Source organism: Vipera berus (assembly GCF_964194415.1).
Source record: "Vipera berus genome assembly, chromosome: 5".
Taxonomy (NCBI): Eukaryota; Metazoa; Chordata; class Lepidosauria; order Squamata; family Viperidae; genus Vipera; species Vipera berus.
Genome location: NC_138207.1, coordinates 48,049,461 through 48,076,651, shown reverse-complemented (window position 1 = coordinate 48,076,651; position 27,191 = coordinate 48,049,461). Strand labels below are relative to the sequence as shown.

Sequence of the window (27,191 nt, the reverse complement as noted above, 5' to 3'; positions counted from 1 at the left end):
TTAAGAACTTTTTTTAAATAGACATTTACACATTCTAATGGACAATTCCATACTGAATATTGAATTTCACATTTCTATGGGGTGGTCATAGAAGCGTAGAGTTCATAAAGTGTTGTATTTAACCTGCCCATTTTGTCTCTTGCATTGTGGTCAGAACATCTGGTTTATGAACTAAAAAACTGAATATTGAATAATATTTGAAATAATGCAGTCAAATGAATAATGAAGGGCACTTTGAATTTATTTGCCATCTTACAGAAATAATGATTTCTTTCCCAAGGCCACAATGTTGAATATATAGCTCAACCAGCTTTTCCATCTTTGTGTCTTTAAGAGGGCTATGCAGGTTATAGGACCTGTAATACAACATCTCCAGAATACATATTAAATAAAGTCTGTCAAAGTCTGTAGAACCCTAATTTTCCAAAACAGGCATCAGTAACCCTAATTCTTTAAGTTATTGGTGTCCATAGCAGATGTACTTTCAAATAATATGTATATTATTTCCTTTTGCAGTTCAATGCGGGTGAATCGCCTGGAACCAGGTGTCCAGAATTTAATCAGAGAGAAGAACTCGGATATTGAGGTTATCTATTTTAATAAGGGACTTTAAGAAATGATACCAGATATTAAACTGGTATGCATCTGAAAGAAGTCAATGATGAACCAGTGAACAAGCACACTAAAGGAGAAAGTTACATTTTGTAATAATATAATCTCTTTTACTGTATATGCTGCTCTCTTATTGGCTGCCAAATCTTGGCAGTCCTATGTGTGTGATATACCCTTTCTGCATTCAGGAACAGATTATAATCTGGCAGTGTACTTTTGCTGTGATCAAAACAGAATCATTCCGGTCTTGACTTGACTCAGCTTGATGACAGCACCAGAGCTGCTGACAGTTTTTACCCAATTCTTCTATTATGCATAATTCTGCTGTAATGTGTAGGGTGTTGTATGTGAAAGAAAGAATGTTTGTTCTACACATGTAATCCCTGTGAAGTAATATTTAAGAATCATGAAACCAAGTTCATTCTCAGGAGACGAGCTCTACTGAATACTTTTAAATTTTACAGGAATCAGGTTCAATGGAAAAGCAATTTGCCCTTTGTTTCAACTGAAGTCTTTCTTACTCAGCACCTAATAAAAACATCATGGTTTCATGAAGGACTTGCACATGTTTTTGAGCTGATTAGATTCCTGGGATTGTAAAAAGGCTTTGCTCCAAACCATCTGTTCTTATAATCAAAAATGACTGCATAAATAACCATCTCTGCATCCTCTTGCTTTTTAAAACATTTTTGCAACCAATGAAGCATTCAGTTACAAAGATAGCAATATATGCAGCCCTACTGTTAAAAACCCCATGAGGTAGATATCATCATTAGTGAACTATGAGTGTGAGAAAATACTGGGGTTTCATGGTAATATTCTTTTTTACCATAGTCACCAAATGAATGTTTGTTTAGTAAATTGAGGACTACCTTACATGATGGTAATCTTTCCCAAAATAAGAATGACATTACTTATTTTTTCTTCATGCATCTTCATAATGCCCATTTTAGAGCACAAATCTTCTTACTCATAGGAATATTTGTTTGGATTACTTTAAGAAGAGAAATAACAATCTTTGGTCCATAATGCAATGTGTAACTATTATTCATAGAATGCAGGCATACCTGTGCTTGAACTGATTCAGTGATCCTGGAATTATGGCTTTAATCATGTCTTCGCAGAACATATGAATGGCCGAATGCAAGCATTTCCATGGCCAATTATGGCACCTCCTTCTGTGTGCCATCTAGACACAACAGATCAATGCAAGGATCAGTCAATTTGCACACAGAGATCAAATGCACTAAATCAGCATATCCACATCCTAGAAGAAACTTTGGGTGAAGATATCACATAGCACCTCTTAAATATTTTGAAAAACCTATGCAAAATGGGTGGCTGAAATGTCAGAATTATCTTTACAGAGGTATTTCTAGAGAAAATACTCAAAGGTGATAATAGTGGACAGTCCTTTGATGGTATGCTGTATAAATCTGGTATCAAATATTATTTGCAGTTTTAATCAAAAGTTATTTTTGCCCTTCACTAGAAGGACCAAAGAACTTAATTTAGGCACCACAATGCATAAGAAGCTTCACTGAAAATGATGCCAGAACTGCCTTTCCAAAAGATGTTGCAGGTCAGTACTTAATCCACTTTTCTGTTCATCTCTATAGCAAATCACTTATTTTAATCTGAGTAAAATTGCCTACCTTTGGTTCCTTATAAATGTCACTAATGTTGGAGGCTCAGAAGTTCAGTCAGAGGTTGCTATGTGCTTTTTTATGTTTACTCTTAATGAAACCTCTTGTTTAGATTCTCTGGTATGTAATCTTATAATATTACAATACCTTTTTGAATTTTTATATCAGTGTGGTTTTTTTTATATGCTAGGTTGTGGTGGAGTTTTATCAAACTAAAAATTATTTGTGTGCAGCAATCCATTATGTATTCCATATCATCATGACTGTTGTGCAGCTTTCCAAATAAAGAATATAATTTCTGTCTCTTGAATACAACACTGTTGCTGTCTTGGAGTGATAGAACACATGCACATATGGTTCCTGTTTCCACTTAATGAACTATAAGCTCTGTTTACTTTTTAAGGAAAGGGGTTGAACAAAACTCCTCTCTGTCTTCTCCTCTCCTGGTTTAAGTCACTTAAGTCTCTTCAGGATTAATCTAAAGGCTAACGTTCCAACCTCCCTAGGATTTATTTATTTATTTTTATTTTAATTCCATTTATATCCCGCCCTTCTCTGAAGACTCAGGGCGGCTTACAAGCTTAGCAGTATCTTTCATTCTATGTATATGCCTGCTTATTAGGGCTTTCATACACACCCCAAGTGGCATTATTACAAAGTCAGCTTAATTGCCCCCAACAATCTGGGTCCTCATTTTACCTACCTCGGAAGGATGCAAGGCTGAGCCAACCTTGAGCCTGGTGGGATGCGAACCTGCACTAATTGCAGGCAGCTGGTGTTACTTAAGGAGGCATTAGCCCACTGCTCCACCACAATGTCCAACCCACAATGTAAGAGATCAGCAGTCTTTTTCAACTGTGTATCTTCCAGATTATAACACCACGTTCTCCATCACCCCAACAAACCTGGCCATTGGACCTGACTGAATTTTCATCATCTCCAAAAAAACAATTCTTGCCATTGAACTGGGGACTTGAAATTTCTGACAAACCCTTAATGTCCACCAAAAAACTTCCCGTCTACGACACAGTCATCCCATAAATTGACATACCATGCCTGAGAAAAGAACTGAACCCAAAGCTGGGGAAGAGGAGCAGATGCTTCCTGCTTGTGCATATCCCCAGCTGCTGGCCACTGAAGGTTTCTGTCCTCTAGATGAGCATATTGCATGGAGGGTTGTGGGCATGAGCTCTCAATCAATGGCTGATAAATAATGTAGGAGTCTGGTGCAATAAGACATGTCACTTATAATGTTGCACTCATAAATTAAAGATGAAAAGGTACAAGTCTCTTGCCAAAAAAAATGAAGACAATTTTTTAATAGGTTGCCAATCTGCTGTGAGATGGAATCCTCTAGAAAAATGAATTACATTTTTATTATCTGTTTTATTATGCTTGAAAGAACAGGATTAAAAGAGAATACAGTTAGTTTTGAATATAGCTGAATGAAAGGAGACTACCTTCCTTCCTTTACAAAGGATGTTGTTGAATGTGGAGATATATTTGTTGGAAGAATATAGGGTGGATTATTTACATTGATGTGTAGGAAAAGGATTGCATTCCAGCCTACATGGAAGCCATAAAAAATATTCAGATGGTTAAGAAGAAAGTTATCTATGTACCTTGGATAGAGAAAAAGGTTTCAAATGAAAACCTGACTGGTTGCCTTAAAGAAATATGTGAAAATAACAGTCTTTCTTACCTCTGTAATTCTTGGCTGTTTCCATCTATTCTCTTTTCTAAATTCTCTCCTGATTTCATTAATTTCTCTGAACTAGTAGATCCTAGGTGTTGAGTGACTTAGGTATTCGTTGGTCACACCAAAGTAGTTAACTCACAATAACACTGAATCAAATTATTGTTTTCCTCCTAAATCAAACACATAGCTCAGATTTTAAAGATTAGAGGTGGCAAAGTCCATTTCAGCATATGAAAAATGTCTAGACTGTATTATGGCAGAATTTGTGCATTAATAATTATTGAAAATATTCAGTAACTCCCTTAATCCTCTTCGTTACTTGATGGCATCCTTGTCAAAGAAAACACTGGTTAAAAAAAATCTTGAAAGAAATCCCAGCCCCTTCCTTTGTTGTTGTTGTTAAGTATATTGTATTAAAATCACAAACTCTTGATAAATTGATAAACTGTTGAAACTGAACTAGATTATAATTGGAAATTGTACAACTCTGCAATTTTTTATAACTCTGCAAAGTTTTTGTACTTAGTTGTTGTTTAAAGAGAACTAACTAATTTGACTCATTGTTATTATGAGTAAATTATTTTGGTGTGACCAATGAATATCTAAGTCACTCAACACCAAGAATCTACTAGTCCAGAGAAATTAACGGAATCTCATACAGGAGAGAATTTAGAAAAGAGACTAGATGGAAACAGTCAAGAATTACAGAGGTAAGAAAATTGCTGTTTTCAAAATATTTAAAGTAACCAGTCCATAGACGAGAATCCAAGAATCTCTTATGTTCGACTATTTCTTTGTCTCTCTGCACTGGCCAGCTGCCTCCTATTTTTTCTGCCTTCTCTGTCCATCTGGCTTCCACATACCCTCCCTTCTCTTCCACATATGACTTTTATTTTACCCACTTCTCTGTGACTGTCAAAAATCAGCCCATCTCTACTAGAGGCTTTGCTTTCTCCATCACCCATTTACCAACTTTTCCTTGATTTCAGTATGGAGACACCTGTGATTGAAGGAATGCATGCCTCTTTTCAAAGCTGCCCTTTGTGTTGTGTTATAGTGTCCCTTGTAATAGGCATATTTTTAGAGATTGTCTCATGCTGTTTGATGTTCAGCTTTGATCTCCCACAACATTGTACTAAAGATCAGCAAATAACCTTCATGAATTCAGAAAACAAGCAAATTCCAAACCTGTTTGTGAAGTTGCTTGTATGCTTTTTAAATAGAAATCCAATGCCTGCACAGTTACAAAGCAGAAAAAAATGCATTACAAGTTAAGTTGTAGGTAGTGCATTAATAACAATAAGTAATCATATGTAAAGCTTTGTTTCATATCCAGTATAACAACATTACTGCACAATGCATTGCTACTCATATGAGATATCTGATAAAATATTTACACCCCTTTCCATTTTCTCAGGAATAAATGAGATCGCTTGTTCAGGTTGCTTGTTTCATTCTGAAGTTGAATAAGCCTCCATTCAATATTGCACATTATTTTTAAGCAATGGGACTTAAAAAGAGATGTGGGTTTCAATAGCTACATTTGTTACATCATTGATCATCTTAAACCATGATTTGTTGACAAATCACTATTTATGGGATTCAAACATTACACTACACTATTCATGATAGCTTATAAAACATAATGAAATTGATTGACACTCCAATAAAATTGGCCCAAACAAGCCGCATCATGGCTTAATGCAATGTGCACCTAGTTGTGTCTGTTTTGGAGATTCTCAAGGCATCTGGTTTATGAGATTCCCAAAGTTCTTTTCTGCCTAACTGTCTAACCTGCAACTCTGCTTGGCTCAAGTACAATGACAAAAGGAGTCAAGTCCACAACTAAAAATAAAATAAAATTGGACATGCTCAGCCTAGAAAAGAGAATTGTAAACATCTTTTTCCATTTCTCTTTTTAAACAGAATTCCTGACGATGGCAATTATTCTAGCTTTAAAGTAACTACTTTAAACTTAAAGTGAGTACAATATAAAATATTGTATATTATTAAGTGAAAGAGATCAATCTTTTCACCAATAAGTCAGAGCAGATGGTATGTATTAGATTGTTAAAATTCTAAATTGAGACCAGAGGAGGGTTGTTTTTTTTGCGGATTGATGGACAGATAGTTTGAGAAAAGTTATGGAACTTTGTTTTTTATATGATAACTGCAACAAAATTATTCTATGCACAAAGATGGAAAGATTTAGCAATGCCCATAATGGAGGAATGGTTGGTGAAAATGATGGAATTTGCTGAGATGGCCAAATTTACTTGTTAGATTAGGGAAAAGACAATATCTACATTTATTGCTGACTGGAAACACTTTACTAACCTAAAACAGAAAAAAAATGAATTCATGATTTATGGTTTTGATTAAACAGGATAGATTATAGAAATAAGAGAGTTATGCTGTAACCATACAGAAGTTAATTTATAATTGTACTTATAGCTGCTGTAAAGAAAATTGGAAGCTATTTCTTTGTATCTTGATTCTTTTCTATTTTACTTTTTTCTTTCTTGCACTTTTAGTTTCTCTTCGATTTTTTCTTTTCTTACTTTGTAAGATAGTTTGTACTAGTTTTTATTTTCCCTTTTAAAACAACTTTTATATAATTATGTATAATTATATGTAGAGAGAGAACTGAACTTTAACACTCTGATAAGTTGGGCTGGGCTGACCATACTGGCATAATTTCCAAGCAAGAAAACAGTAGCTGTGAATGTTACATATGGATAGACTTAATTACTGCCAGGGCTCACTGGGATTCAGCTTTGGCATCCATTTCAAATGCCAATTTGAATCTTAGTCAGCCCTAGTAATAAATAATGTGGGAACAGAATCCTGGGACATATCAGATATATACGTCCCCTGGGGAAATATATAATGGATTTCCTTTGCCGCCATCAAGATAATTCCACTAAGAAATGGGGAAAAGACATCCTTTTTTTCTGGAAAGAACTTGAATAGCAGCACTTTTCTTGATTTAAATGGTTACATAAAGGTAGAATAGAAAGTTTGAATAAGGGAAAATTTTCACTTATTTAATATTACATCATTGCAGAGAGAGAGAGATGCAGAGTGAAAAGAGTAAAAACAGGCAGAGAATTAGACAACCCAATATGGTTTGTCAATGTCAACTTAAGCCAACCCACGAGGTCATGCAGGAAGAAAAATAGGCACCACCCATTTTGTCTCTTATTCAGATCACCAGGGATAAAATTAGATGAGACAATGCAGGCACACATCTTTTCATAGTAAGATAAGACATTTGAAGACAGTATTCCTTAAACCTCAAAGTTTATGTATTTATTACTCTGCAGACTTTCCTGGCTCACAAATACATGGCAATGAAAACAAAAGCCTCAAAGCATTTCTTTGTTTTGGAGAGAAATGTTTATAAGCTCTAGGACACACACACACACACACATTTCTTTTTGTGTACAACTCATCTAACTTCATCCATGGTGGCTTGCCTGCCCCCCCCCCCCCCCGGCCCCAATACATGTATAACCATTTTTTCTTTCCCTCTTTCTAGCCTCATTAGTGGGTTCTTGTTCTTACCTGCTGTCATCTATTACCTTTTCTCTTTGCCTCTCTGAGGGATCCCCGTGCTTGGTTATGATGAAGCAGGCCATTAAGTGGAGTACAGTTTTACCTTTAGGGCTGGATTGTTTGCTCTCTTACTTCTCAATTAGTATTTTGGAAAATGTGAACCAAGATTAATGGTTGCATTGTTTCAGGACAGGATAAATGAAGACTGGGAAAGGCAACTTGCAACTGGCAGAGCTATGGTTGGCATAGAGACCTGCTGCTTCCAAGACAGGCAGAGGATGCCAATTCAACAAGCTAGAATCCATTTGGTAAAGGCCAAAGCAGTTGCCAATTTATGGGAGATGAATGTTGAGGATAAAAAATAGAACCAGGAAGAAAACAGATTCTCTGGAGATGTGTGGAGACTTATTTGAACAGCAAGATAGATAGACAATGGATACCCTACCAATCTTTCATCTTGGGAAAGACTGCAGTGTGACAGAGGAATAATAATGATATACTTTGACACCATTGTAGATAGTAGTAGATATACTACTACTCTACTCTACTCTTCTGCAAGAACTTGCCCTGCAGCGACTCTGAGCTCTGGATGTAATCTTCAGAGCATCTCCACAAGTGGATGCTGAGTAATCATTGAAAAATAAACAAGAGATAATTACGTTTCACCAGATTTGGTGTCAGGTTATCTGCAGAACTACTTCCCAGCAGAGTTGGTCCAACTGTTTTAAATGTCTTCGGAGAGGCAGCTGGTTGTTGCCCGTTTTCTGGAAATTAGTGTGGTTTTTAAAAGTTTTAAAACATCTGTTATATAATTTGGGTTTTATTGTGGCAAGATATACATTTGATAAATAAATTTCATTTTATTTATTTGTATCTATGCCACCCGTCTCACAGATATATTGACTCTGGATGGCTTACAATGTGATAATTAGTTTACATAGATATTAATTGTATGTAAATGGAAATCAAATGTAATTTTTGTCCTGAACCTCAATCCTAACCCTAATTCAAACTCCTTTATTTTGTCTCAGCACTTGGGATCCTTCGACCTAAAGCATTTGTGCCATCAATATTGCAATAGATGTTTCTGAATCTCTAGAGCTGGACTCAATGCAACAGAAAGTAGAGTTGATGAAGAATGATCTTCAGAAATTCCTACTTACTGTAGAAAAAGTCCTACTAAGATGCTCATATAAGGTGGAACTTTTGATCAGTGGTTTATCTTAAATCATCACCACGTATGCATCCTCTGTCCCACAGGAAAGTTTTACAAAAAGAGGGAAATAAAACAACAGCAACAACAAGCAAATGGAACGATTTAAAATGGTACAAATTTGTATGAAATAATTACTAAAGAATAAGCCAGAGGGCAGCATCCTCAGGGCTTTTTATGACAACATTCACATAAACTTTCCCCGGTCAGTTCCCTCCATCTGTGGTGATTTGAAATGGGTCCTGTAGAGGTAGACAAGGGTAGACAGCTCATGGGCAGGTAGTCTCCCTGGGCTGCACGTGAAATAGTTGCCCTTTTGTGTTTTTCGGTAGCTTTGCGGAAATGTTCTTAATGGTAATTCTCAAAAAGCATCCTCCAGTCCCACAGGGCCTTTTCCTGTTTTAGGGGAGCTTCATGTTTAAAGCATTCATTTAAATGTTAAAACCTCCTTTTGACATCAAATGAGGTGATTTCCATGGTTTTGCCATGTTTGAAAGTACCTTTTGCTCCTTAAGCCCCAAGGGCCTCAGGATTTGGCTCCAGGCACTCCAGGGACATCGTGACTTTATTACTTTTTTCCTTTTCCAGCCCTGGGAGGCAAAAAGTTTACCTTGAACACCCCCACCTCTCAAAAACTGGCATTAAGAAAATTGCCCATTTTCAAAGTAGATTGAAATATTGGAAGGCCATCAGTCTGCAAGAGATTGCTTTATGTTGTTATCTAATGCAGGAAACTGTACAAAGTTTACACATGCACCTCTGAAACAATATTGGAGCTAGTATATTTATTATTGAATGTAATTTTTGTACAATATATAAAATACATAAAATACAACAGAGATTCATAACCGTGGGGCGCAAGATGATATTCCAGGGGGTGCGAGAATATATCAGAAGCATTCTAGGGATGCGGGGTATAGAAAAGCTTGGGAACTGCTGAAATGCAATAACAGCAAAAATAAAAGTTTTTTTTTACTCAGATAAAATAGGAGCAGAACCGTATTTGCCATCGTAAGATGTACGCCAAATTTATAGATTAGATTGAAAATAGATAGTTAATTTGGTCAGTTCGCAGTGCTGGAATATTAGGGCATTTGTCCTCCCATGTAATTTCAAATCAGGGCTCAGTCCGAATCCAGGCTAGCTGAAAACATCCCCAGTGGCAGCTTACAGAATTTCTTCTTGTAGCAGTGATGCTTCTAGTTTCTTGCTGAGTTCAGTACTGGTTTAACTACCCAATAGGAAGAGAACAGGGAGCCATTGCAACATTTCTGAGCAATTATAGAAGGAGCCATGGGCAAGGCAGGGGCGGAGCAGGAATCGATTAATCTTGAAGATATTTAATGAGGAGCCCCCAACCGCAGACTTTAACCTTGCAGATAATGGGGTTAGGGCTGGTAATTCCTATCGACAGAGTCGGCTCCCCATACTTAATGAGCTAATCAATACTTGTTCTCAGCTTAATTTCCATCTAATTGCTCTTTAACGACGCCTGATAATGGCCAGTCTCCTGTGAGTGCATGGGGTGTATATAGTTTAGGATAAGATTGTCATGGGAAAATAGTAAATTGTCCTATCCCTGCCTGCTGGGTTATTAGTACTTTAAATAGAAATTAGGAACTGGTATTGCTTTTTAATCTGCCTTAGTGATTGGCAGTGGGCATACCTTTTTGTATTCTAGGTAAGTTGAAGGCAATTTGGACATTAAACCAAAGCCTGAAATTAATTTATTTCATGCACTGCTGTCAATTCATATTTTAGGTGGGGCTGGCCATATAATCCCATTTCTCTAATTCAGTGTTTCTCAATCTCAGCAACTTTAACATATGTGGACTTCAACTCCCATAATTCTAAGATTTGAAACCCATACATCGTAAAGTTGGCAAGTTTGAGAAACACTGCTCTAATCCAACAAGTACTTCTCCCTGTTTAGGGAATTATGAAAAGAACTAGCTCAGTTGTTTTTAGAACCACATCCTTCTAGGCAGCATTCTAGGGCATGAGTATATTCAGTAGGAAGACAACTTTCAAATCTAAACCTTTAAAAAGATGCATTTGAAAATGAATGAAACATAGGAAAAGTTTGTGTCATCACTGTTTACATCAGACATTGTATCCAACTAGTACTTAAGATGATAATTATGGTTTGAGAGATAAGTGATGCTGCAGTTATTATTGTGTATGATAGGTGCAACTTTAATTCCCTGTTGACATTGTAGTAGTAATACTGATCTCATGAGTAACCAAATATTAATGCTAGTGCAGGAGGAGAGCTCTTTCCTTGATTTCCCACTGCTCCATATCAAATGCAATACTTTGACTACATTACTTCTTGTGATAAACATTTTATTTTCTCAAACTCCATATGTTTATTTGTGGGCATGCACTTCTTAGGAAACTCTAATCGTATTAGCAAAAGAATAATGTAGAATTGGAAAGCAAGCTGAAGGTTATTGATTCTAACCCTTGCTCAATATCTATTTGCTATGAAAGATGAATTACCATATCCTTGATAGATGATCATTCAGCATCCAGTGAAGAGTAGCAAAATATTTCAACTGATAATCGTATAGATTAATTTTCCTTGTACTCTTTAAAGATTTGTGGAATGCATCTGCTGCAACTCAGAATTATTAAAATTGTACTTTAATCCACTTAAAGTAGACCAAACTGGGGAAGTTTTCAACTAGGGGGTTTATTCAGGATAACCAGATAAAAAATTACTCCTTTACACCCAGTTCATAATTTAATTATCAGTCAGCTTCTATGGCTGCTGACAGCTTTCTGGTCTATGCAGACCACTAGCGTGTGTCCTTTAGATGGCAGCAGAGGGCGCTGTATTCACAATATAGAACAGAGATAACTGAGCTAGTGGGAAGATCAAATAACTATTTTGCTTACTCTTGTTAAAGTCATATGTTGCTGCCTGTGATAAGTGAAGATCATAATTCCACAAAGAGATATGAACAATTAAACACATTGCCTGGAGTAATCCCTATATAGAAAACTATGACCAGAATTTGGCCCAGTATTCTTTGTTCTTTACAGGAATAAAGAAAATAAGTAAAGACTGAAACAGTTTTCAGGGCTATTTGAATTGTTCCTTTCAGTCCCAGAAACTTGTTTTCTTGCCTCCCCTTATAGCAGAAGGAAAGTTGCTTGCCAAGTTGCTTCCTTTTTTCCCCTGTTTGAATTTCACAAAGTAGATTGGATACGCTTAATGGTAAATACAGTTAAGAGCAGTGCTTTTTTTGTAAAAGAAAAAGGTGCCAGAACTCACCCATGTCATACAACCCGCCTTGCCTACCCTACAAGGTTCCATCCAAAAAAGGTGCCGGAACTCCATTCTGAGCGTTCTATGAGAAAAAAAGCCCTGGTTAAGAGTATCCCATATGTTATAGATACAAAGTTGATGTTGAATTTAATTATAGCAGCGAGACTTTTAGTAGCACAATATTGGAAGAAGGAAGAACTGCCGACTATAGAAGAGTGGACTTTGAAAGTCTCTAACTTGGCGGAAATGGCAAAGATTTCAGCGTATTTGAAAGAACACTCGCAACAGAGATACATTGTGGAATGGAGAAGATGGATTGAATATATCTAGAATAAATATGGGACTAAAAAGTATCATTTAGCATTTGAATAAGTAGCGGATTTTTTATGACGTATAATTAGTTAGTAGTTATTTTATTAATATTTTGACTATGGAGAATTAAAGTGTGATAAAATTTAATGTTTTATTATGGTTGTTAGCTTATTTTAGATTATTCTTGTTTGTATTATTATACCCTGTATTCAGCTCTGGGAAGTCGGGGAGGGGGGAGGGGAGGGGAGGGGAGGGTTGGGGGGGTTGGGGAGAGGGGAGGAGGAGGAGGAGGGTTTTTGTATTCAAAAATGTATTGTAAAACTTTTCAATAAAAAAAGAGTATCCCATATGTGAGGAACCTAGAACATATAGGACAACTGCCATCAAATGATCCAAGTCCCTACATTTGCCTGAATCCCTGATGATCAGGATACAAATGTACATTATTTGCACTGGAGAGAATCACTAAAACAAACTTTCAGAAAATTGTGAGTTCTTGGTGTTCTCTGAGCTTTGTTGTTTTCACACAGATTTTTCATTACTCAGCTAAGTTACATCTTCAGTGCTAGAAGGATAATCAAACAACGAATCAGTGAACACCTAGAGGCAAACAAAGTCATTACTAAAAGACAACATGGGTTTGTCAAAAACAGATCATGCCAGACAAACCTTATTGCATTCTTTGACCAAATGACAAAATTAGTGGACCAGATGAATGCTGTGGATATAATTTACTTGGACTTCAGTAAGGCATTTGATAAAGTAAATCACAACCTACTACTTGATAAGATAGAAAAATGTGGGTTAGACAGCATCACCATCAGATGGATTCGTAGCTGGCTGACTGGCCGTACTCAGCGTGTGGTCCTCAATGGAACTGCATCTGCATGGAGGGAAGTGTGTAGTGGGGTGCCCCAGGGCTCTGTTCTAGGCCCAGTGCTCTTCAACATCTTCATCAATGATTTGAATGAGGGGATAGATAGGGAACTCATCAAATCTGCAGACAACACCAAGCTGGCAGGAATAGCCAACACTCCAGAAGATAGGCTTAAGATACAGAAGGCTCTTGACAGACTTGAACACTGGGTGCTATCTAACAAAATGAAATTCAATGGTGAAAAAAGTAAGATTCTACATTTAGGCAAGAAAAACCAAATGTACAGGTATAGTATAGGTGGTACCTTGCTCAATAGTAGTAACTGTGAGAGGGATCTTTGAGTCCTAGTGGACAATCACTTAAATATGAGCCAGCAGTTGCTGCAGCTGCCAAAAAAGCCAACACAGTGCTAGGCTGCATTAACAGAGGGATAGCATCAAGATCACGTGAAGTATTAATACCTTGGTAAGGCCATACTTGGGATACTGCATCCAGTTTTGGTCACCACGATATAAAAAAGATTTTGAGACTCTAGAAAGAGTACAGAGAAGAGCAACAAAGATGATTGGGCCACTGGAGGATAAAACATATAAGGAATGGTTGCTGGAATTGGGTATGTCTAGTTTAATGAAGGGAAGGACTAGGGCTGACATGATAGCAATGTTCCAATATCTCAGGGGCTGCCACAAAGAAGAGGGAGTCAAGCTATTTTCCAAAGCACCTGAAGGCAGGACAAGAAGCAACAGATGGAAACTAACCAAAGAGAGAAGCAACCTAGAACTAAGGAGAAGCTTCCTGACAGAACAATTCACCAGTGGAACAACCTGCCTCCAGAAGCAGTGAATGCTCCAACACTGGAAGTTTTTAAGAAGAGACTGCACAGCCATTTGTCTGAAATGGTATAGGGTTTCCTGCCTGAGCAGAGGGTTGGACTAGATGACCTCCAAGGTCCCTTTAATGATGCCTGATTATTATTATTATTATTATTATTATTATTATTATTATTATTATTATTATTGTTTTTGTTGTTGTTAGCTGCGAAGTCGTGTCCGACCCATCGCGACCCTATGGACAACATTCCTCCAGGCCTTCCTGTCCTCTACCATCTTCTGGAGTCCATTTAAGCTCGCGCCTACTGCTTCAGTGACTCCATCCAGCCACCTCATTCTCTGTCGTCCCCTTCTTCTATTGCCCTCGATCTTTCCCAGCATTAGGCTCTTCTCCAGTGAGTCCTTCCTTCTCATTAGGTGGCCAAAGTACTTGAGTTTTAGCTTCAGAATCTGGCCTTCTAAAGAACAGTCAGGATTGATCTCCTCTAGGACTGACCGGTTTGATCGCCTTGCAGTCCAAGGGACTCGCAGGAGTCTTCTCCAGCACCACAGTTCAAAGGCCTCAATTCTTTGGCGCTCAGCCTTTCTTATGGTCCAACTTTCACTGCCATACATTGCAACTGGGAAGACCATAGCCTTGACTATACGCACTTTTGTTGACAGGGTGATGTCTCTGCTTTTTAGTGTGCTGTCTAGATTTGCCATGGCTTTCCTCCCCAGGAGCAAGCGTCTTTTAATTTCTTGGCTACAGTCCCCGTCTGCAGTGATCTTGGAGCCCAGGAAAATAAAATCTGTCACTACCTCCATTTCTTCCCCATCTATTTGCCAGGAATTGAGAGGGCCAGATGCCATGATCTTGGTTTTCTTAATGTTAAGTTTCAACCCAACTTTTGCACTCTCCTTCTTCACCCGCAACAAGAGGCTCTTTAGTTCTTCTTCACTTTCTGCCATTAGAGTGGTATCATCTGCGTATCTTAGGTTGTTGATATTTCTTCCGGCAATCTTAATTCCAACTTTTGATTCATCTAGCCCTGCCTTTCTCATGATGTGCTCTGCATATAAGTTAAATAGGCAGGGCGACAGTATACAGCCTTGCCGGACTCCTTTCCCAATTTTGAACCAATCAGTGGTTCCGTGTCCAGTTCTCACTGTTGCTTCTTGACCCGCATATAGGTTTCTCAAGAGACAAATAAGATGGTCTGGTACTCCCATCTCTTTAAGAACTTGCCACAGTTTGTTGTGATCCACACAATCAAAGGCTTTAGCATAGTCAATGAAGCAGAAGTAGATGTTTTTCTGGAACTCCCTAGCTTTCTCCATGATCCAGCGTATATTGGCAATTTGATCTCTAGTTCCTCTGCCTCTTCGAAATCCTGCCTGTACTTCTGGTAGTTCTCGATCCACATACTGCTGAAGTCTAGCTTGTAGGATTTTAAGCATGACTTTACTAGCATGAGAAATGAGTGCAATGGTGCGATAGTTTGAACATTCTTTGGCACTGCCTTTCTTTGGAATTGGAATGTAAACTGATCTTTTCCAATCCTGTGGCCACTGTTGAGTTTTCCAAATTTGCTGGCAAATTGAGTGTAGCACTTTTACTGCATTGTCTTTTAAGATTTTGAATAGCTCAGCTGGAATACTGTCACTTCCACTAGCTTTGTTGTTGCTCAGTTTTTCTAAGGCCCACTTCACTTCACATTCTAGGATGTCTGGCTCGAGGTCAGTGACCACCTCATTGTGATTATCAGGGACGTTAAGCTCATTCTTGTATAGTTCTTCTGTGTAATTTTGCCACCTCTTCTTAATCTCTTCTGCCTCTGTTAGGTCCCTGCCATTTTGGTCCTTTATCATGCCCATTTTTGCATTAAACGTGCCCTTCATTTCTCCAATTTTCTTGAAAAGATCTCTGGTCCTCCCTATTCTATTGTTTTCTTCTATTTCTTTGCACTGTTCATTTAAGAAGGCATTCTTATCTCTTCTAGCTATTCTCTGGAATTCTGCATTCAATTGGGCGTATCTTTCTTTTTCTCCCTTGCCTTTCGCTTCCCTCCTTTCCTCAGCTATTTGCAAAGCTTCCTCAGACAGCCATTTTGCTTTCTTGCATTTCTTTTTCTTTGGGACGGTTTTGGTTGCTACCTCTTGTACAATGTCGCGAACCTCTGTCCATAGTTCTTCAGGCACTCTGTCTATCAGATCTAATTCCTTAAATCTATTTGTCACCTCTACTGTATATTCAACAGGGATATGATTTAATTCATACCTGAGTGGCCTAGTGCTTTTCCCTACTTTCTTCAGTTTAAGCCTAAACTTTGCAAGGAGAAGCTCATGGTCTGAGCCACAGTCAGCTCCTGGTCTTGTTTTTACTGACTGTATAGAGCTTCTCCATCTTTGGCTGCAGAGCATATAGTCAATCTGATTTCTGTGTTGACCATCTGGTGATGTCCATGTGTAGAGCTGTCTCTTGGGTTGTTGGAAAAGAGTGTTTGCTATGACCATCGCATTCTCTTGACAGAATTCTATCAGCCTGTGCCCTGCTTCATTTTGCACTCCAAGGCCAAACTTGCCTGTTATTCCAGTTATCTTTTGGCTTCCTACTTTAGCATTCCAATCCCCCATGATGATAAGAACATCATTTTTTGGTGTTAGTTCTATAAGGTGCTGTAGTGCTTCATAGAACTGGTCAATTTCATCCTCTTCAGCACTGGTGGTTGGGGCATAGACTTGGACTACTGTGATATTGAATGGTTTGCCTTGGATTCGAACTGAGATCATTCTGTCATTTTGAGGATTGTATCCCAATATTGCTTTTCCTACTCTTTTATTGACTATGAAGGCTACTCCATTTCTTCTGAAGGATTCTTGCCCACAGTAGTATACCTGATGGTCATCTGAATTAAATTCACCCATTCCTGTCCATTTTAGTTCGCTGATACCTAAGATGTCAATGTTCAGTCTTGTCATCTCTTGTTTGACCACGTCCAGCTTTCCTTGATTCATGGATCTTACATTCCAGGTTCCTATGGAGAAAAAATCTTTACAGCATTGGACTTTCCTTTCACCACCAGACACATCCACAGCTGAGCGTCCTTTCGGCTTTGGCCCAGTCGCTTCATTCTTTCTGGCGCTACTAGTACTAGCCCTCTGCTCTTCCCCAGTAGCATATTGGACGCCTTCCGACCTGAGGGGCTCATCTTCCAGCGTCATATCGTTTTGCCTTTTGGTACTGTCCATAGGGTTTTCATGGCAAAGATACTGGAGTGGGTTGCCATTTCCTTCTCCAGTGGATCACGTTTTGTCAGAACTCTCTGCTATGACCTGTCCGTCTTGGGTGGCCCTGCACGGCATAGCTCATAGCTTCATTGAATTACGCAAGCCCCTTCGCCACGACAAGGCAGTAATCCATGAAGGGGATTATTATTATTATTATTATTATTATTATTATTATTATTACTACTACTACTACTACTACTACTACTACTACTACTACTATTATTATTATTATTACTATTATTATTATTATTATTAAAGTGGGGTTTGCTCTCTATTTATATCCAATAGCTTGCCCTGACAGTGTGGGGAAATGGGCGTTTTCTCTTTGCTAGTTTCTTGATCGGCTGTTTTTCATTGTTTGATTGTTTTCTGGTGTTGCCCCTGGTATTAACCCCTGTTTTTCTGGGTGTTGAAATCAATGTAATTTATCTCTTATGTGCCTGTAGATGCTGATTTGTCTGAGTGCCATGCTTCTGAGAATTCTCCAGCATTTTTTTTTATTTAGCTTGGTCTCAGATGCCCACAGTTTCCCAGCTGATGCCATAGTTAAGTCTGCCCATGTGTTGTGAAATTTTCACTTAATGAGAAAAAAAATATTAATGAGAAAAAAATGAATTTCAACAACTGTAGAATCAGCTACAGCATAACAAAATTGACAAAGTGAAGGGGGTCTGAATATTTTCTGAATACTTTCTCTTCTTACTTGCTTTGCTAGGCAATCATGAACATATCCTGTTACCCCCATATCGTGTTACCCCCCCGTTGATAGGGCCCGCAACTTGGGCGTCCTCCTGGATTCACGGCTCAGTTTTGAAGATCACATAGGAGCCATGACAACGGGGGCTTTTGCCCAGGTTCGCCTGGTGCGCCAGTTGTGACCCTACTTGGACCGAGATGCCCTATGCACAGTCACTCATGCGCTCGTGACCTCCCGTTTAGACTACTGCAATGCTCTCTACATGGGGCTGCCCTTGAGGACCACTAAGAGGCTTCAGCTGGTGCAGAATGCGGCCGCGCGAGTTGTGATGGGGGTTCCCCGATACTCCCCTGTAACACCTCTACTCCGTGAGCTGCATTGGCTTCCAGTTGCCCTCCAGGTGAGATTCAAGGTGCTGGTGATGACCTATAAAGCCCTAAATGGCTTGGGTCTGGGATATCTGAAGGAACACCTGCTGCCGGCATCAAGTTCCCTTCGTCCTGTGCGCTCCCACAGGGAGGGCCTTTTCAGGGTTCCGCCGGTAAAAGATTGCCGGCGGATAACACCCAGGGGCAGGGCCTTCTCTGTGGGTGCGCCTGCCCTCTGGAACCATCTGCCCATGGAGCTTAGGACTGCCCCCGACCTTCGTTCATTTTGCCGGGACCTGAAGATCTGGCTCTTCGAGCTCTCTGGCCCAGGCTGAGAGTTTTAACTCGGTTTTTTTATTTCTTCAGGGACTTAATTTAATTTTTTTAATTGTTTTTAATTTTTGTATTGTTGTTTTAAGTACCCTGTAAACCGCCCTGAGTCCTATGGGAAAGGGCAGTACATAAATTCAATAAAATTCAAATTCAAATATCCAGTTAGGTGAATTCAAACTTCAGCCTCAGGCCTGGTAGAATAATGCTTAGTTTGCAGTGTAATGAATTATCTTCCAGTTATAAAGGGGCACAACCCAAATTGTATTCTCTTGTCCTTTAAATGCCCAAAGGAGCAATTCTTTCAAAAAATACAGGGTTAGTTTAAAAATATAGACTGCAGCTTATGTTTGTGCCAAAAAAAGTAGTGCTTGACATAAAATTGTAAACAGATGTTTCTTCAGCGAAAGATTTCTGTGACAATTATTCCTGTCCTTAATTGTAAAGGAACCTCTAACAACAACAAAAAATCTAGAGACTCCCATTAGGCTAGAACAGTGTTTTTCAAACTTTGCAACTTTAAAATGTGTGAACTTCCACTCCCAGCATGCAGGGTGGGGAATTCGGGGAACGGAAGATCACACATCTTAAAGCTACCAAGTTTGAAAAACATTGGGTTAGAACAGGACTGGGGAACTATGGCCCCTTTATGACCTGTGGACTTTAACTCCCAAAATTCCTGAGCCAGCATGGGGCCATAGTTCCCCACACCTGGCATTAGAAAGTAGCCATAATTGATTATCCCTTGTACCACTAGAAGTCTGTGTGCCAGTGTGCCACAGTTAGACTAGCAAATGTAGACATTGATCAGAATTTTTAAATCTAGCAATCTTGGTGCAACCTGCCATGGAAGTCTTGGTCCCAAGCCTAGTTTACCAGCAATAGTTAAAGAAAATGGTAGAAAAGGATCTCTGTCTCAGATCCATGGTAAAACAAATGGCAGGCTCTTCTATGGGGTACTGTCAAGACAGACTACTATTGGTTTCTACATGAGTCTTCTGGGCAAGTCTTAGTCTGGCAGTCATGATTCTGAAGAGCAGAACAGCTTTGGGCTGAAACTGGAGGGAATATGTCATTGTGCCTGGTGACAGTACAAAAATGCCAATGCAAAGAAATATCACATCTTGTTGGAGACTTGGGATTTCTTTGTATTGGCATTTTTGTGAAAAGTGAGTGTTGCCACGTTTTTAAAGACGGCAGACCATATGTCACAGTACAATCCTTCCTTACAGCAGAAGACATTCTGCAAAATCAATCGAGTTTCATTAGAGAGTCACACATTCCATGGTAAATTATCCTGGTTACAATTAATTGGATTTGAAATGGATTTCACAGTGGGAGACAATCCCAGAGCTGTGTTATTGGGAAATAATAGCTTCAAATGAGGAATTTGACCTAATTTGAAATAACCCCTTCAGAGTATATATCATTGGCTACCTAGTCCATTCTTCTGGTTTGAATGCTGCTGAATTGCTTTTGTTACCTTCCTTCACCTTTGGGTATGCTGGAATGCTGACATACAGATGTTGTCTACCCCTTAGCCTCTTTGTGGACTGTTTCTATTGCAGTGCAACTAATATCACAGGGAGATAATGACCAAAACAAAACAACCCTCTCCTTTTATTTTTCTCTGCTAGGCTACATAAAGTGCTTTCCTTTCCTTTTCTTATTTGGAAACCAGATGTCTGATTATCAGAAACCCTGCAGCAGGGGTCCCTGGGAGGCAAGCAGACTATTCTGCCAGATGTTGGGAAGGGGGCCAATTTTAATGTCTTCTTACCCTGGCTGATTCTGGCTTAACTTATCTGGTCAAACAATAAGCTATTTGGTTTTGATGACAGGAAAATAAATGGCTGGTGCAATCTCTGATCGCTCCCTAGGATTAGGATTGCTACTGAGGTTTAAAAAGAAACAAACCAAAATCTTTTTTATAGGTCTTTTTATGGGTCTTTCCCAACTTTTTATTACAAATTTAGAAATAGGTAATGGGAAACATTTGAATTACTTTCGTATATGCAATACTGTGCTTCTGGCTTTTTTTTCTGAGTAAAGGAAAAACTCTACTTTTGCACTTGAGTCTATTTTGCAATTGAGGTAGCATTGTGATAATAGAATGTTGGATTATCAAAAATTTCTATTTATTATAGAATTGTCTAAAATAATTGCCTACTACAGACAACTATAGAATTTTCTTCTACTTCTATACAGCGCTGCAAACACAGTTTGTTAGCTGTCTCAAAATAATTACTTCATGATCACTTAGACCCCAAACTGAGCAAAACTGAAGAGATACTTACAGTTTTCCAAGAAGTTCAAGTTCTCCAGCTGTGTGAGAATGGAAGACCTCACAGGATCGTGTTTATTGCTCTTGGCTTCTTCTCACTCACTGCTGAACTGCCTGGAAAAGCACAAACCATAATGCAGCCACATATCTCAGAAGACTTGTTCTCTCTCATCCTAAAGGCAAGGCACAGAAATTACAGGAAGGCAGATTCCAATTGAATGTTATAATCCATTTCCTAGCAATAAAAAAGCTTGACAATAGAACCAATTTCTCAGAAAGGTGAAGCGCTCTCCCTCACCATCTGAATTCAAACAAAGATTGCACAACCATGTGTTGTAGACGCTTTAATTTGGATTTCTATATTCCTATATTGGGTGAGCAGGTGGATTAAATGGTTCAACATGAAAATTAAGGTTTTTCATAGGACTATACTAACTAGTCTCAAGGTTTTAGCTGAGCAAATTTGGTTGGAATTTGGTTGAGAAAGGCTGATTTAATGTTTTAATCACTATGGAGAGGATTGCCCAGAGAACTTTAGCTCTTGTGCTTTATAAAGAAGACTATAAGCACGCCATCCTCAATCCCCCTTTGTCCCCAAGCTTTCATGGACCATAACAGTGTTCTTTATTTGGTAGAGTTCTGTTCTTTCTCAGCATTTAAATAAATAAGAAACATTTCCTTGCAGGAAAACAATAGGCCTATTTTCTGTAATTTGCCTTGAAAGAAGAGGAAAAACTAGAAGTATGTGAGGGATTCAGTTGGCAGCTCCCAAAACTGGCCCCTTCCTGGCTGGTGATGATGGTGGACTTAAGAAAATCAATCTCTCTGTCTCTGTCTCTCCCTTCCTCCCTCCCTCCCTCCCTCCCTCCCTCCCTCCCTCCCTCATACCACTCATCTCGCAGTGCGGAAGTTGTGCTCTTCTCAACAGCTATTCCTACTCTGCTGCCAAGGCCCCCCAATCAATGTGTCTGCAAGATTGGGTTAATCACATCAAATATTTTTAAAATATTTTTAAAACAATCTGAAAAGTGCATAGATCTTATGGTAAGTAACTTGTTTGTGCTGCGTATGTGAAACATATATGAACTTACTTTAATATATTTACAAGAAGGTGTCCCTAAACATTTTAAAAATCTCAAACAATTAAATGGAATTTATATCAGATAGGCAAAGATAGGATTGCACCCTCCAATTGGTAGTTCACTCAGTCCTGAATGGTAGTTTTAGATAATATTTTTGTATAGAAATGCAATAATTTGTATGTTTGTGTAGATATGTGTATGTGTGTATGTGTATAATATTTTGAGAAATAACACTGTAACTCATAAAGTACTCTATTCAATGTATCAATCACACACTCCTGTTAGTTTCCATAATATTCTACCTAGCTTTTATCTATTGTGCAGCAAACAATCTTCCATGGCCACTGAGTTTGGTAAGTTACTCTTCAGGTAGCTTTTCCAAAGAAGGTTTTAAAAAATTAATTAACAAACATTTTGCTTTTATGATTGCAAACCTTGAGAAAAGATTCTTCATAAATGTAAATGACTTGCACATAAAGGGGCCTGCTTATCATATATCTTTCCAAGTTGACCTTTTTTTTTACCTTTCCTTAGTCCAATAATCTCATTTTGGAGATTGTTGTGCTTCTCCTTTGTCCATCTAGCCATCTATATCTATATTTATATGTTTTAAATGACATCTCTGGGAGGGGAGTGATAATTTGTTATGGAAATTAAAGGCCAAAACTTTCTTAAATCCCTAGCTGCCACTAATGGAATATTTTGAAATATTTTTGCCAATTAGGCAGAGGTGTTGCAGCAATGTTAGTGCACTTTGCTGAATCTTATTGACAAAGTACTGTAGCCATACAAACTGGGATGGGGTCTAAACACACACGGAGACTGAAATCATTATTAATGATCTATAGAGAAAGGGTGTACTTGGATAAACAGTCAACATGTACCTATCAGCTCTAGTATAAATGACTAAAAGGCACGGATGACTTTTGGCTGCTTTCTCCAACTCAGTATGCTTTACAAGCAGTCAAAGGGTTTCTTTGGGAGCATTAAGTAAACTTTATGCTTGTCTTTCTTCCTCCACATTTGGCAAACTGTATGAGATACCATATACTTTCTGTCAACTCTCTAACATTCAATGTTATTGCTTGACAAGAGATGAAGAAGTAGCCGTTTCATATGTTAAACTTGCTTTAAAAGATTAGTTTAAGGTTGGGAGGAGGGATGAGTAGAAATGCACTTTCAAGGCCATTTCTCTAACTAAAGAAGATAAGGCCTTGGTGGTCTTCTAACGGAAGGGAAACTGATTCTTTAAATTAATTGGAGAATATGATTAATGACAAAATTAGAAAGGTGGAGAATTGTGTTTTAATATATTGTGCAAGGGGTGGAGATTTCAAATTCCAGCTTCCTTCGAGCAAGCATTTGCTGGTGTATTAGGCTAATAAAGGACTTTTAAGGTAAACAATGCCTCAGAGTCACTTGAAAAGCCCATAGGTCAGAAACTTGACATCAAGCTGGAATCCACACTACTTTTTAAACTAATTAGGGAGTCCTGACCTCCCGTCGCTGTCTCCAAGTTTGGGAGGCAGTCTGGCAAAGAGTTGGGGAAGATCCCATAATGGAGGGAGTAAAAGAGCCTTGGTGGAGCAGTGGGCTAATGCCTCCTTAAGTAACACCAGCTGCCTGCAATTAGTGCAGGTTCGAGTCCCACCAGGCTCAAGGTTGACTCAGCCTTCCATCTTTCCAAGGTAGGTAAAATGAGGACCCAGATTGTTGGGGGCAATAAGCTGACTTTGTAAAAATGCCGCTGGGGGGGGGGCGAAAGCCCTAATAAGCAGGCATATACATAGAATGAAGGCTATTGCTAAGCACATTGATTTGTGCTTCTTAGATTGTAAGCCGCCCTGAGTCTTCGGAGAAGGGTGGGATATAAATGGGATTAAAAAAAATTGCCTGAAGCCAGCTCTCCAGCACCAGCAGCCACCCCAGCTGGGGAAGGGCCAGCGAAGAAGCCGGCAGGGAAAGAATTTCAGCAATCCTCCCAGCTGGGAGCTAGACCCAAACAACCAGGAGAATTGGACTGGTCATCAGAGTAGATTAAGCCCAGCAGAGACTCCAGGAGCTTTGAAGCAGCCAGGCCAGCTGAGATTGAATACTCGGGTGAGTGGAAAATCCTGTCTGCAGATCAGACTGCCTGCCAGACCCAGGAGTCCCCTGCCAAGCCCTCCAGACCCATAGAGACAGAGGACCCCAGCCTAGGGCCTCTGCAGCAATGGGAGGTTGGGAAGCCCCCACAAGTGAAAGGCCAACAACCTCTGAGCTTGCCCCAGCTAATAGAAGCCTTGCAACAGCTAGGGGTGGTTCAGAAGCCTGGAGATCAGGAGCTGGTAGGAGGACAACAGCAAGGGTGGCAGCAGCAGGACCCAAATGTGCTGGCAGCCATTAAATCAGCAACCAGAAAGGGGTGCAGTTCACAGAAAAATTTTGGAGAAACTTTCTTAAATTAATTGGATCATCTCAAGGCCTATCAACTGCTTTTCACCCGGCTACTAACGGAGCCGCAGAATCCGCCAACAAAATGGTGGAACAATACCTTAGATGCTACGTCTCTTACCAACAAACAAACTGGACCAACCTCCTCCCTTTTGCAGAGGTGGCTTACAATAATTCAGTACATAGTAGCACCGGCTACACTCCTTTCTGTGTAGCCACAGGGAAAGAATTCAACCCCATACCAGAATACCCACAGTTACCCTCCGCTTCCCAGACTCTTGATCATTGGGTGAGGGGTTGGGAAGAAGTTTGGAAAAATACAAAGGTGGCCTTAAAAAAGACCTTTGAGACCTACAAAAAGCAAGCTGACAAAAAGAGAGCTCCCCAAAGAACATTCCAAGTTGGGGAAAAGGTCTATTTGTCAACCAAAACTTACGGCAATAAGAAATTGGGACCGAAATTCTTGGGGCCTTTCCCCATTGTGAAAATCAACCCGGTCACAGTAAAATTGAAACTACCCAGACTTTTGGGGAAGATTCACCCAGTGTTCCATTGTAGCTTGCTGAAAACTTTTTGAACCTCCACTTTAAGATCTCCCACTAAGAAAGCACCTGGACCACTCATGGTAGCAGGTCAGACCCATTATGAAGTGAAATGTATTCTTGACTCTAGAATCTTTAAGGGAAAATTGCAATACCTAGTACAATGGAAGGGATACCCATTGTCTGAAGCCATTTGGGTGAAATCTACTGATGTGAAAGCTGACAGACTTATCAAGAGGTTTTATGAGAAACACCCCAACAAATCAAAAGCCAGTTGCTATCTTGTATTTTGTTTACATTACAGGATCTGTCCTTTTTGTAAGGGGGGCCGGATGTCAACTCTGCTAACATTGAATGTTATTGCTTGACAAGAGATGAAGAAGTAGCCATTTCATATGTTAAACTTGTGTATTGCTTTAAAAGATTAGTTTAAGGTTGGGAGGAGGGATGAGTAGGAATTCACTTTCAAGGCCATTTCTCTAACTAAAGAAGATAAGGCCTTGGCGGGTCTTCTAACGGAAGGGAAACTGATTCTTTAAATTAATTGGAGAATATGATTAATGACAAAATTAGAAAGGTGGAGAATTGTGTTTTAATATATCGTGCAAGGGGCGGAGATTTCAAATTCCAGCTTCCTTCGAGCAAGCATTTGCCGGTGTATTAGCCTAATAAAGGACTTTTAAGGTAAACAATGCCTCAGAGTCACTTGAAAAGCCCATACGTCGGAAGCGTGACACTTTCAATATGCTTTTTATCACTAGATTTTGTTCCTTCTTAGTTTCATATATAAATTACTGAAAGAATTTAGGAAATGTTTTTCTTTCTAAACTACAAACCCAATTGTCTGTATTTGTTTGAGTTTGTCCAACCCAGACCATAGTTTAAACCTGAACTTGGTCTTGAAGGACCCTATTCTTTATCAAAAATTCAGCCTCTACACTGGGAATTCAGTGGTGACAAAGATCTTGAAGCATTACACTAAAAATGCTGCAACACTTTGTGCAAATAAACAGAGGGAATGAGGATTTTGCTTTCCTAACAAAAGAATTATTTCAGGAATAAACTACTTGCATAATAACAGAGTGAGATTTCTCCACAGGAATTTGGAAAGTGGAGTTAAAATTAGCACACAAAATCAACTTAAAATAGAAGTGTCTTTTTGAAAACAGTAAGAAGTATAATTTGGAATTTACCATACTAGTTTTCTTTTTCATTAATGAGAAACCTCTGCAGCTCTGAGCATCAAAATAAAACAACTCACTTTGGAAAAGGGCAAATATTCCTTATACAGTAAAGCAGATACTTCTGTGGTACCTCATCCTTTTTATAGCAGGAAGAATGGATCAGAGCAGAAGTAAAATAACAGAGTGAAAGTTCTGGAGTTACAGTCCTGAAAAGCATGGTCCCATTTGACAATTCAGTTCCCTCTGTCAAGCAGCTGGAAATAATAGAGCCCCTTAAATCTATAATTCTTTGGCTTATAGAAAATTTGGGGGGAAGAGGCAATTTAGCTTGAAATTCAGCAGTTTTGCTATCTAGCTTCCAGGTTTTTTGGGGGCGGGGAGGGAAGGGAAATGAAATGCAGGCTTCAGAGATGAAGAAGTCAGACTGTGAGAACCAAGGACAGTTCACCAAGTGTCTGGCCAAACTCAGAGACACTTTCTCATAACAATATTTTAGCACGTAATTGGGAAACGTGACCTGACTAAAATGGGGGAGAGGGCATTTTACACTTTTACTACATGGATTGGGGTTTTTTCCAGAGCTGCTTTTGTTTGCAATCGTGCCGAAATGAAAATTTTGCATTAAGAGATTGGATTGTTTCAGAGCCTGCTTGCTTGCTTGGATTCATCAGTCAGAACCTTGAGACCTAGTTTTCTTGCAGCTACACAACAATTCAAGGCTAATTCCCCACTTGAGTCCTCCTCCCTGCCTGGCTGGGTGTTTCTCAACCCACATATGTTCAAAGTGGCTTAAATGTTTCGTAATAAAATGACATTGAAAGGGGAGAGAAGCACTCCAAACAATGTCATGCCCCAAAGTAAGGATATTGTATTTAGTTGGATTTTACCAAACCCAATTTAATTAGGACTGCATTTTATAAAACTTATTTAGAGCAGAATATTCAAAGTTGCCAAAAAGGATAAACCCACAACCTCTTCAC

At 39.0% G+C, this 27,191-nt stretch overlaps 1 protein-coding gene across 10 annotated transcripts in view; it reads left to right on the top strand.

Annotated features, from left to right (window-relative positions):
- Positions 1–22,091, top strand: part of SFXN3 (sideroflexin 3) — a 36,308-nt gene extending 14,217 nt beyond the window's left edge. For 3 of the 10 annotated variants that reach the window (XM_081329373.1, XM_081329374.1, XM_081329376.1), the window contains one exon: positions 517–1,163. In XM_081329373.1, the coding sequence (XP_081185499.1) occupies positions 517–613 (97 nt within the window). In that variant the 3' untranslated portion in view covers positions 614–1,163. Of the gene's footprint in view, positions 1–516; positions 1,164–2,104; positions 2,574–5,883; positions 5,938–7,703; positions 8,389–8,546; positions 8,758–13,868; positions 14,103–18,006; positions 18,115–21,872 lie in introns of those variants that run through there. The other 7 variants (XR_014026639.1, XR_014026641.1, XR_014026642.1 and 4 more) reach the window with 7 other exon arrangements.
- The last annotated feature ends 5,100 nt before the right edge of the window (positions 22,092–27,191 follow it).